The sequence below is a fragment of the Aulostomus chinensis genome, chromosome 16, assembly GCF_037954235.1.
Source record: "Aulostomus chinensis isolate RoL2024-O1b breed Wild chromosome 16, RoL_Achi_v1.0, whole genome shotgun sequence".
Classification (NCBI taxonomy): domain Eukaryota; kingdom Metazoa; phylum Chordata; class Actinopteri; order Syngnathiformes; family Aulostomidae; genus Aulostomus; species Aulostomus chinensis.
In genome coordinates, this window is record NC_141335.1 from 15,223,187 (window position 1) to 15,235,339 (window position 12,153).

General features: G+C 41.0%; 1 protein-coding gene across 5 annotated transcripts in view; it reads right to left on the reverse strand.

Moving 5' to 3' along the window:
• The window catches only part of piezo1 (piezo type mechanosensitive ion channel component 1 (Er blood group)), a 74,775-nt gene that overhangs the window by 21,334 nt on the left and 41,288 nt on the right, over window positions 1–12,153 (reverse strand). For 4 of the 5 annotated variants that reach the window (XR_015109368.1, XM_086179953.1, XM_086179951.1 and 1 more), the window contains 12 exons: window positions 11,745–11,903; window positions 10,529–10,635; window positions 7,998–8,164; window positions 6,932–7,108; window positions 5,307–5,432; window positions 4,745–4,945; window positions 4,334–4,538; window positions 3,189–3,293; window positions 2,517–2,673; window positions 1,912–2,155; window positions 1,713–1,809; window positions 771–936 (listed from right to left, as the gene is read on the reverse strand). Coding sequence is in view for 4 of the 5 variants with exons in the window: in XM_086179953.1 (XP_086036079.1) it covers window positions 771–936; window positions 1,713–1,809; window positions 1,912–2,155; window positions 2,517–2,673; window positions 3,189–3,293; window positions 4,334–4,538; window positions 4,745–4,945; window positions 5,307–5,432; window positions 6,932–7,108; window positions 7,998–8,164; window positions 10,529–10,635; window positions 11,745–11,903 (1,911 nt within the window). In the remaining variant the exon portion in view is untranslated. The remainder of the gene's footprint in view (window positions 1–770; window positions 937–1,712; window positions 1,810–1,911; window positions 2,156–2,516; window positions 2,674–3,188; window positions 3,294–4,333; window positions 4,539–4,744; window positions 4,946–5,306; window positions 5,433–6,931; window positions 7,109–7,997; window positions 8,165–10,528; window positions 10,636–11,744; window positions 11,904–12,153) is intronic. The other variant, XM_086179952.1, reaches the window with a different exon arrangement.

Below are 12,153 nucleotides of genomic sequence, written 5' to 3' on the forward strand. Positions count from 1 at the left end.
CATGATTTTTTTCAGCTGTTAGCTGTTGAAAAAAAGACAGGTTAGATATATTTGTTTGGATCATTCAATTTTGAAAGACAGTCAAGGTTCGTATTTTGTTTAAGACTAAGAGGGAAGGAGGCAGTTAGCTCTTTCTTTCAGTAATCTACACATTGTCATCAGCGCATTGCATGAACCCACTAAAAGAATGCCATTCACTGAGTGGACACGTGTTTTTGGTGAACTGAACACACCTTCCTACAGCTGCTGAAATTGACAGTTCATAACGCTCCCGTGACAGTAAATCTTACTCACAAAAAAAGACACCCAACCACACAAAACAGCCCAAAACGTTTGGTGGAAACTGCTCAATCTGGCCACAATGACACGGCTTGCTAGTGTGCGGAGTGCACAATAGCTAGTAAAGGCTTTTGCAGGCAGCTAGCTTTCATATTCACAACTCTGCTTGTGTTAAAAGTATGAAACTGTAGTTCAGAATAGTCTCCTGGAGGGATTTTATGAGGATTTTTCTGCACAAGACACATTTTAAGTGGTGAAACATATACACATATTGGTTTTAAAAGTAATCAGTCCTGGACTCTATAGTGGACTGTGTGGAGGATGGATGGAAGGAGATTTTTATTTAAAAAAGGAGACAATTTACTTAATTTTTACATCAGTGAACTCATTTCCAAATCCCAAATCATCAACTGTGAACTATACATTTTAATTTGTGTAAACTGAACTTTGAGCTAACTTTTGGAAAGTGTGAACAATATGGACTGTCGTACCTTGAGGCCTGTTTGGCAAATGCCTGCAACTCTGCAGCTACATGAAGGAAGTAGAAACTGAGGAAGACCCTCCTCTGCAGCAACAGGAAGAAGAAACAGAAACTGTCCCAGATGATACCAGCTTCTTCTACTGGGAGACTACAGGTTTTGTCACTAACAGCGTTTGCTGTCAGGAAAACAAAATCACAATGATAAAACAATATTAGCAGTCAAAGCAACAGATCAATAAGCCATATAAAGTTTTTTTTATTTTTAATTGCCTGAATCAAGGAGGTTATGGATTGGATACAGTGTTTTTTCCATGCCATGCATATATTTCACTACAGATAAACTTAATGGCCTTTATTTTGTGCACCAGTTTGTTTTTACCAGGAAGAATGAATGAGCTTTCCTTTATTCATTATTGGTCTGGTTCTTCTGGTTCTAAATACCACATGCTGAAAAACTTCAGGTCATGGGGATTTGGCAAAGGGTTACTCATGGAAACTTTGTCTCACACAAACTTTACTGGGGTGCAAATCGGCCCAGGGCAGATCCTGTATCATTTTTCTCTTTTCTTAACATTGCAATCAAAAAGAGCAGAGAAAAAAGCCTTGTTTATTCGTAATATTTTAGGGAGTATATTTGGACATGTATGATAGCTTCGGTTGTGGATTTAAATATAACAGAATGTTGGACAACTGACTTTGGTTGAGGTCTATGCTCTCCATTTATAGCATCTTGTGTTGTTTTAATTTGTGTTTTTTAGACTTTTCCTTCAACTTAACACCCAAAGATAGAACAAAATATGATGTAATAATACACATTTAATGCTACACCATTACAGTTGTGTATTATTACTCTTATCAAGGAGGTTAGGTTATTGTCTTTGTTGTTCTTTTCTGCAGGATTGCTCAAGACCTTTAGGCCAAGTCTGTAATGCTTAGTTATCCTGAAACTCACGGTCATAGTATCCTTTGACTGTGCAAACCAGACTGAAGAGTTGGATGACCCAGCAGAAGCCCTTCTGCATCTCAAACACAAACACGCATGCCAGGATCTGAAACACACAGATAAGTAATGAATGGTTTTGTTTTACTTGACAGATGTTATTGTGCAAGCCACTGAAACATCTCACACAGATGATCCACTTTATACTTACTGACAACATATTCTTGGATATAATGACTGCCACGTTGTAGATGATAAGACAGTCCCAGAGGGCAAGACGGGTCCTTGATGGTTTGACCAATAGTTTGGTCCCAAACAGCAGAAAGAAGAAGCAGGCGAGAAGATAGCCCAACCCAAACACAGAGACCCTGGAGGCCCCAGTGATGAAGACCACTGAGAGTACAAACCAGAAGAGGTAGCGAAACACCAACACCTTTGCCATGTCCAGATAACTCCTGCCGGCAGACAAAGAAACACATACCTAAACATCCAAAGATCCAGTCATCCCACCATCCTACATCCTACCAGACAACAAATGACCTCATGAATGTTTCCTAGGACACATTTCTTTGACTGCAAAATATCAAGCTCAAAATTGATGCGAATTTTATTAAAATGCTTCATTTTTGTGTTTATAAAAAACTATCTGCCGTCTTACAATGATCTGACTTTTCTGACATTTCTGTGAATTAAACAAAATATAACATGTACCTCTGGGATATAGGAAATGGGGCTAGTGTTGCATGATGATGACATATACACAGCAGACACACCCCAGATTAAGCTGAGGTGATCATCCAAACATGCTGTATTTACCTGCAGTTGATGAAGTTAGGTGCAGGGTTAAAAAGTCGACCCTCCATTGGTTCGGGGTCATCTGTGTTATCTCCTGCCTTAACCATCCACTCCTCTGTCTGCTCACTCTCAAACACCTTCCACTGCTGGGACACACACATCAGCAGCACGAAGTCCGCTGTGGACACATCATCATCATCATCGTCACCATCAGACTCATGTGACATTGAAATAGATAAAGCTATTAAAGCTTGCTTTCTTGTGGTTATGTATTTGTTTGTTCATGTCCTTATCATGGGAAATCAAATGGCTGATTTCTTAGGTAACAAAACAATTATTAAAGAGCTTGAAGCATGTCAGTTTCACTAGGTTACAACAGATTTTACCTTTAATAGCACGCTGTCAGGGCGAATAGCTGCATTTATGTATTATACACTAGCAATAAATTATAATGAATAACTTACTAAAAAAATTCATCAACCTCTCCTCTTTAGCCAGTAGAAAATCAGATTGAATGACAAAACTGCAGCAGCCAAAATCCCTAAGACTGCATGTCCAGACAGTTTTTTCTTGTGGAAGTATGCTCCAGATATCATATCGTACATAGTCGTCAAGTGACAGTCTAGTAAGATGGACTTGAATGATCTGACGATGGCAAAACGCACAAATATAGAGACGTGCACAAAAACTGACCTATCAAGTTTTTAGAGTTTGGCACCATGTAGAAGTCGGGCAGGTAGATCCACTTAATGAGAGCTGAGTTCATTAAAACTGGAGTGTTCCACCGCCAAGGGTAGTCTACAGTAGGACGAACAGGAAATCATTATACCACGTAGCAACATCAGGATTTCACCAGGCATACTTAACAGATCATCAGGATTTATCATATTTCCAATACAACACACATACTATATGACGAAACAGAATTCTTCTAAATATGATATATTGTGCTATATCACCATTACAGATTCAGAAAGAATGTTACAGACTGATAATAAAACAAATTTGAATTCTGCTAAAAAAAAAAATGGCATAAGAAATCCAGGTCTAGTTTGTTTTTAATGACTAAAAAGGTAGAGACCGTATCTCAAATAAAAGCTAAAAAAAAAATAACTGGTTCAGATTAAAGATTCCCTTCTTATTTAACCTTCCTATTTGCGGACAGAAAACTCAACAAGCCAGGCACTGCAGGTCTGACTCTATGTTTACCAGGGAGCCTCATCACACCCACATGATGTAGGACTTAGATCGAAGCGAAGTAAAATCTGGTCAACTGGACGTAAGTTACGTAATTTACGTCCAGTTGACCAGATTTTACTTCGCTTCGATCTACGATGACCAGGATGAATGAGAACCTACACAGACATGATGTAGGACTGTTTAACCGGAAAATATGTATAACTATATTCCACAAGCAGTCAAACTGTATGAGCCAAATTTTCTTTTAGGTGGCACAAATGTTGTCGTCTCTTTGTTGACAGCTGACATGAATCAGCACACCTTTACGTCCTCTCTCTTGGCTCAAATCCTCAGGAGGCATCTGGCTAAGGAGGAGTAGCTATCTAACTGAAGGGTTACGGGCTCTACTGCAAGTAGGATTTGTTGACTCTCCAAACCCTTTGTAAGCATGACTTTTGTAAGTATGCTGAACTGGATTTCATTGGAATGCACTATTGTCTAAAAAAAAAGACAATAAAAAAGTCTATTGAGTGTATAGGACATATTGTATTAAATCAGAAAGATGGTGAATCTGTTGCAGATGCCCCATTCACACCTTATGTCCATCAGACTGCAGAGTTTAAACAAACATTGTCACTTCCCTTCATATGAGGACTCACCTATACAGAGAGCAGGTGGTATGCCCACACACAGTATATACTGGAAGATCATGAAGATGGATAGAAAAAGGCAATATTTGGGCCAGATCCTCGCAATAGCTGCTCGCCGCCGCCTCACCAAGATGGCGACCAACCAACAGCCATGGATTATCACTGGGAAGTTCATCCGCTGACCAATCACGTTCACAGTCATCAAGAAGCAGATCTTTTTTTTTTTAAAAAAAAAGGTAGGTTTTGTATTTAAAAAAAATATAGAATGACAGTGTCATTTTAAATCTTCACAGGCTTTACATTTTGTGGTACATTTTAGTAACAATCTGCTGAATACCTTTTTTATTACATGTCTGAATATAGAGTTGTTATTTCCTGGTCTAAGAAAACAAGACTGTGAAGAAAATGTATGGCAGCTACCTCTAATCCAAATTTGTAGAACATATAGTTGAACAGGTACTTGAGGCAGGGTATGAGGCCCTGGTCAAGAGTGTCCCGCTGGGCCGAGGGGAACAGAGCAGGTATGTTGGGCGGAGATCGTTGGAGCTGGCGGTAGTGGTGAGTCTGATGACGATACACCGTCGCTTCGAAAACCAACAACATCAGCACTATTAAATGGTTCTGGAAAAAATATCACAGTAAATCAATAATGGATGAACTAACTGGTCCAGCACACACAACATAGAAAGGAACAAAATACTGAGTGACAGGTGTCAACAGCACTGGCTACTACAAGCTGTCAGGTATAACAAATTTTCATTGAGGTCAGCTGAACACAAAATAACCTGTTTTATTTGTTATTCAGTCATTCAGATAATGCTGAATGGAATATTATTTGTTATGCTCAGAGCACTGAAATCTTACAGCTAGAAATGTATGTGTGTCAATTTCATTTCAGCTAATACAAAGCATTAACATTTGTATTTGTTTCCAGCTATGCAGCTTGACTGTTTGCATTTTAGGGAATAAGCATTCAGTGTACCTTGCTGTAACCAAGTACTGTAGCATCTTTTCTGATGCCAAACCACTTGGCTGGATCCACAGGCTCCTTGTACAGAGAGGAGTTCTTGATCTCCTCTGGTAACAGGTTGATTTTATTTGTTAAAGGCTGTGGAGAGAAGAACAGAATCAATCAGCACCCTTGTTCCTTCATTACAATAATACTATAATAATAATAGAATTTGTCAGGGCAGCCTGTTAAATTTAAGTATGTAAAAATATGTATAATTATTTTCATATTTCTATAGTTTAAAGCTCATACTTTGACTCTCAGATAATCCAGGTCAAGAATAATTATGTTACTGTTACGTGCAGCAGAATGTCAAACTTTTCCCTGTTGATGAAAGGTATTCTGTTCTCCCACACAACCATTTGCTAAACCCCAGATTGAGAACCACTACTCTGCAACACCAGCTTGGTGCTTGGGAAAACAGTGAGTATGCTCAGCTGAGAATTATTCAGAGGAGTTAGATGAACTCTAATAACATACAGAAGGGGCGGCAAGGCTCAGAGGTATTGTGGCCATCTAGCAACCAACGGGTCGCTGGTTCAATCCTTTCTTCCCCCAGTGATCATGTCGAAGTATCCTTGAGCAAGATACTGAGCCCCTTATTGCTCCTAGTGTGGTGGGTGTAGCCTGCCTCTCACCAAATGTCAGCTGGTATGGGCTGGAATGGGATGGGATGGGATAGGCTGGGATGGGCTGGGATAGGCTGGGATAGCCTCCCCCCCATCCTTAACAGATGAGCGGTATAGAAAATGGATCAATAATAACATACATCATAGGCAGGATGCCTCTGTGAAGCAGAGAAACACTAAAATCTTAGCCAAACTGTCAGTTCATCCAACATTTTATCTTGTCTAACTAGATGTTGGGAATGTTATACAAATAGTTAGAAATGAAGGTTTCACCAGAAAACTTGTATCGGGATTGTAGCTTGGCCCAGAGAGACTCAGATTTAGATCTGGATCCAGAGCAGTGTGGAATATTTTGACATTTTACTGAATTTACCACCACATATTACTTGAAACTTAATGAATAAATTAGCCATATCCTAATACCTTATGGAAATATAGCCAGAAAAATATGGTGGCTTTGGTCAGCAGAGATTTGTGCTCTTTGCGTGAACTTCATAGTGTTTTCCTGTTTTGTAGTTAATTTTTGTTATTAGGTTGTTTTCCTGAGTTGTGTACCATCTTCAAGTATTTTGTGTTTTCTCTGTATTATCTTCTTTAAATTTGCTGTGAATTTGTTGTTGAATTGGTGGTGGTTTTTCTTAAGCTGCAATGACAAGTTTACAGGATCATCATACATGTTTTTACATTTGAATGCAGTATTTTTGCATTTTCTTCATTTGATAAAAATTAGTTTTAAAGGACAGAATGCAAAAGCCTGGTAGTTGAAACGAGATGAATGCTTTCAATTTCACAAAGTGTAAGTGACGCATTTAAAATAAATTAACAAATAAATAAACTGCCCAACTGTGCCTGTGTCTAAGAATAATAGAATTTTAGAGTTCCAAGGTCGTGTGTGTGTGTGTGTGTGTGTGTGTGTGTGTGTGTGTGTGTGTGTGTGTGTGTGTGTGTGTGTGTGCGTGCATGCTTTACCAGGCTACAGTTCTTTGAGTACTCAGCAGGGTCGACAACACTGAGCTGGTACAGCATCTTACACATGATGATGACACACACCCACACAGTGGACAGACAGGAAGCCATTGGCCTGAAGCGACAGTAAGGCATCGCAATAGACCACAAGACCACCAGGACCAAGTTGATCACCGATGGCTGTGACAAACAAGATAAGACTAGGGTCATAATACACTCTCACATCTTCACAACTTTATGTCAAATAGCATATACAGCTTGTGCAGATCAGTCATTCCTCAGGGAAAGCCCCCCCCCCCCCCATGCATCTTATGTCACAAAGCCAAATAATGGATGAACAATAAGTACTGATGATTTTTTTAACAATGGAGACTGATGGTGCTCTACTAGGTATAGGCTAGTTGTTGTGGTGACAGTTTAAGCCAATTGTTCTGAGGTAGATCCCGTCATCTGTGATGGGAAAGCTTACCATATCATCGGCTTGACTATCACAGGACTTTAGACAAAAGACCTTTCACTCCAGTGACATAATGTACTTGTAACCATATGACTAGAGGATTTGTGTAGAGCCCTATGGGATTTGCTGTTAAACAGTGCGTTTGTTTATGTATATTGTGAGTGTGTGTGTGTGTGTGTGTGTGTGTGTGTGTGTGTGTGTGACATGAATATTCGACACTGATACTTCACCACAACTCATCATTTTCAATTCAAATCAATGCTGTCAAACAATAAATATATCAGAGATAAATCTCAACTGGCTTCAAATTTAACACAATACAACCAGCATTGATGACAAATCCTTGGATGTACTGTTGTGATATGTTGTGAGTGAGAATACACTCCCATGCTAAATCCCATTATGACAATATAATACTGTTTCTTTGTTCTGGATATCAGTGGTATAATATAGACATTTACAGATGTACTGCTGAAACAGCAATTGATTTCTGCTAGGCAATACTGAGTTTTGTAATTATGCTACTATGGTTTAAGGATTTTATACATTAGTAAAAATGAGTGACACACTCACACACACACACTCACACACACCTCAATCCACTGCATTTACCTCCTCAAGTGCAACCCACATAGCGGATAATGCCACCATCTTGAGGATATGGAGCTCCAGAAGCCTCCAGACAAACACTTGACCTTTGGTGAGAATATCGGAGAACCTCTGGGACAGAACCAGTAACCTGTCCATCACCAGACCCCACTTACTGGGCATCAGCTCTGCTGGGAGGGATGAGAGAGGCGGGATGAGCAAATGATCATATATATAAACACACATTATCACTTGTTGTAGTAAAGCAGATATGAATAATTAACAGAGTAGTTCATTATTTTACAACCACCTGAAGGTTCATTACTTTATTCTGACGGCAGTTATGGCATGTGCACACACTTACTGACTTGAGTTGAGACCATGAGGTCACTGTGGTTTACACAGGATTTTGGATAAAAGTGATGTTATATCCATGGACAACAGACAGTTTCTAGCATTTATTGCCATGGTAATAAACTGTGCAGCTCAAGTGAAAGGGAAGATGAAAATGTTAAGATGGCGCAAACGAGTAGGGAAGGTCTGCTGGGAACACCTGGCGGAAGAACCTGTCAAGATGATCTTCAAACTCCTTCCTCTGACAGAGCTTCAACTGCAAGGCTACTGGGGCCCATCACGGTGGTAATCAGGCTGAAGAAGAATGCCTACAGGGCATGGGTGGTCTGTGGGTCTCCAGAGGTCGTACATCAGTACCGGTGGGCCAAGCGGTGTGCAGCCGTAGCAGTCGCCGAGTTTGTGTGAGGCCATTGAGGATAACTATTGATCACCTCTGAAACATTCTGGCAAACTGTCCATTGCCTCAGGGGAAGGAAGGCAGCAACTTGCTCACACTGTTTACAGTGGTGACGGGAGGCTACTGACATCAACTGGGGAGATAGTTGGATGGTGAAAGGATTAATTTGAGGAGCTCCTCATTCCTACTAACATGTATTCCATGGAGGAAACAGAGCCAGGAGTGGACTTGTGGAGGGATCATCTGATCTCCAGGGCAGAAGTCGCTTAGGCGGTAAAACAACTCTGTGGCGGCAAAGCTCTGGGGGTGGATGAGATCAGCCCTGGGTATCTCAAAACTCTGGATGTTGTAGAGCTGTTTTGGTTGACATGTTTCTGCAACATTTCTTGCAGTGCCTTTGGGGTGGCAGACCAGGGCGGTGGTCTCCATCTTTAAGAAAGGGGACCAGAGGGTGTGTTCCAGTTATTGGGGATCACACTTCTCAGCCTTCTGGAAAGGTCTACGCCAAGGTACTGGAGAGGAGTGTCCAGTTGATAGTTGAACCTTAGATCATGGAGGAGCAGTGTGGTTTTTGTCCCAGCTGTACCGAGTATCAGCTCTTTACCCTCGCTAGAGTACTGGAGGGGGCATGGAAGTTTGCCCAACCAGTCCACATGTGCTTTGTGGATTTGGAGAAGGCTTATGATTGTGTTCCCAGGAGCATCCTGTGGGGGGTTATTCAGGGAGTATGGTATGGATGGCAGACTTGTTCCCAGTTAGGGTTGGACTTCGCCAAGGCAGCCCTTTGTCACTGGTTCTGTTCATAACCGACGGGAGGATGTTGTCTCTGCTTTTTGCGGATGATGTGGTCCTCTTAGCACCATCAAACAACGACCTCCAGCTCCTGCTGGGGCAGTTTGCAGCTGAGTGTGAATCAGCTGGGGTGAGAATCAGCATCTCCAAGTCTGAGGCGATTGTCCTCAGCCGGAAAAGAGCGAGAGAAATAGAAATAGGGTGAGAAGCTCAGACATCTGGGAATGGCTCAGAGTAGAGCCCCTGCTCCTCCATGTGGAAAGGAGTCAGTTGAGGTGGTTCAGTCATCTGGTGAGGATGCCTCCTGGACGCCTCTCTCAAGAGGTTTTTCAGGCATGTCCTACCGGGAGGAGGCCTTGGAGCACACCAGGGACATGCTGGAGGGACTATGCCTCTCAGCTGGCATGGGAGCATCTCATGATTCCTCCAGAGGAGTTGGTGGGAGTGGCTGGGGAGAGGGCAGTCTGGGTGTCCTTGCTGAGGCTTCTGTCCCTGTGACTCGAACCAGATAAGAGGAGGACGACGAGGACGAGGACGAGGACGATGTATTCAGGTCTATGGTTATTCAACATGACAATGTGCAATATTATGGGTCGTTTTGTTTTTCTATGTGATTTTTATGGTTTGACTGTGAGCAAGACACTGAAATCAAGGTTCATGAACCATCAGTCTTGAGGATCCTACAGGAGCTGTAGTGTAAAATTTGTCCAATTTTAGTGACATGAATAAAAATATCGCCACCAAGCCAACCTGACCCATATTGAAGTTGATTGTTCTGCCAATCAGTGTATCTTACTTGGTTTAACCATTGGCTGCACACTACCCATCCCACAGCACTGAGGAATACATTGAGACAACTATATCAGGTATAATCATTTCTCACTAGACATATATACAACACTACAACATGGAAGCTCACTATACAGTCAGTCGTGAGAGAAAAAGCAACACTATTTTTTGGTAACATGATGGCGCATTTTTGTTTTCAACACACATAAACCCTTTATGGTACCTTCATCCTCAGATTCATCATCTGTATTTGTAACCAGGTCTTCCTCTTCAAAGTTCATCGCTGCATTACTGGATCCCATCTGTTCTGTTTTCTCACAGTTCTTCTTCCTGGAGGTAGTAGTCATAACAGGCTGCAACTTAAAGCATCGATTCCACACAGATGTTGAATTTATTCTTTTTTTATAGAAATATTGCACTTGGTTGGAAATTTCATATAATAATTTCAAATTGACTCCAGCACACACATGAATTATCTGCTATCTTTTTAGCTTTTTTTTAACCTCGTAAACCCCTTGGGTTTCTTGAAAGGTGCTACATAAATCTAAGTTTTTATTATCATTACTATTATTGATACAGAACCAAAACACATTGTGGCAATTTTTAAAGTATAGAAAAATTTAAAATCCCTGGCCATACTCATATGTGTTACTAACTCATCTTCTTCTCAGGAGCCTTCAGGCTCCCCTCATCCTAGATCCCAGGCGCTGCTGGAGGAGGCTACAGAGCTGAAGGGGCTCAAGCTGCCACCCATAGCAACACCTGCTCACGTCCCCGTCATTCCATCAGTCTCTTTCCATTTCTGTCCATCTTTATCTCTGCCCCTCTCTCTCCTTCTGTATATCTGTCTTTCTCAATTATCTGTCTTTGTCTCTGCCCCGCACTCCTGCTCTCTTTTCCCCCAACCGGTCAAAGCAGAAGGCCGCACCCATTGAGCCTGGATCTGCTCGCCGTTCCTGCCTGTTAAAAGGAAGGTTTTTGTCCCAGCTGTTGCAGGATGTGCTTGCTCATGGAGAATTGTTGGGTGTAAATTCATCAAAGGAATGTGGTACAAGACCTACTCTACTTTAAAGTTTCATGAGATAACTTTTGTTGTGATTTGGTGCTATACAAATGAAACTGACTTGACTTGATTGATTTAAAGTCCCTCTCCACTAAAAAGTGTTTCTCTTTCACATCAATGAGTGATTTTCTCATAAAGGGTGCAAGTGCTGGTCTTAATACATTGTTTGACATAATTACATTGAAATTACAGAATATTTATTGACTAAAGGTGCTTTGTTAATTTAGAGGTTTTATCATGTAACATCATTGTGATAATGACATTTGCATGATCAACTTCCCTCCCACAAATACAGGTACATTTCATCTGTACTGACAAACTCTATTCAGATTTATGAAGGTTTAAGTCATTCTTCCATTGTTGCTAATGGAGTTACCTGTGGATAGGCGTTACATGTTCTAGGTCGGTGATTCTCATGAAGGGTTTGTGGAAGTAGTGCAGCTGCAGAATACAGGCCAACAGGAAGAAGCCAGGAATCAGAATACTTGAGAAGAGCTCTGACAAGGCAAATGTCTCCAAACCGATCGCTGCCAGCCTGAGGATGACAGTGGAACATGATTACACTGCCTTCTTATCAATTAAATGTTGTGCAATGACCACACTGAAAACAGTGGACTTGTATTTGTGAGAATGTGGACGACTAGGTTTTATACACACTCAGGTTCATCTCATTATTCACTTTAATTGTACTTTAAACCAAATCATTGCACAGGTTATTTGGTTATCTGAATTTCTATGATAGAAAAATGCACACAGAGTAGAACTCCAATGGAAATTTATTGTGT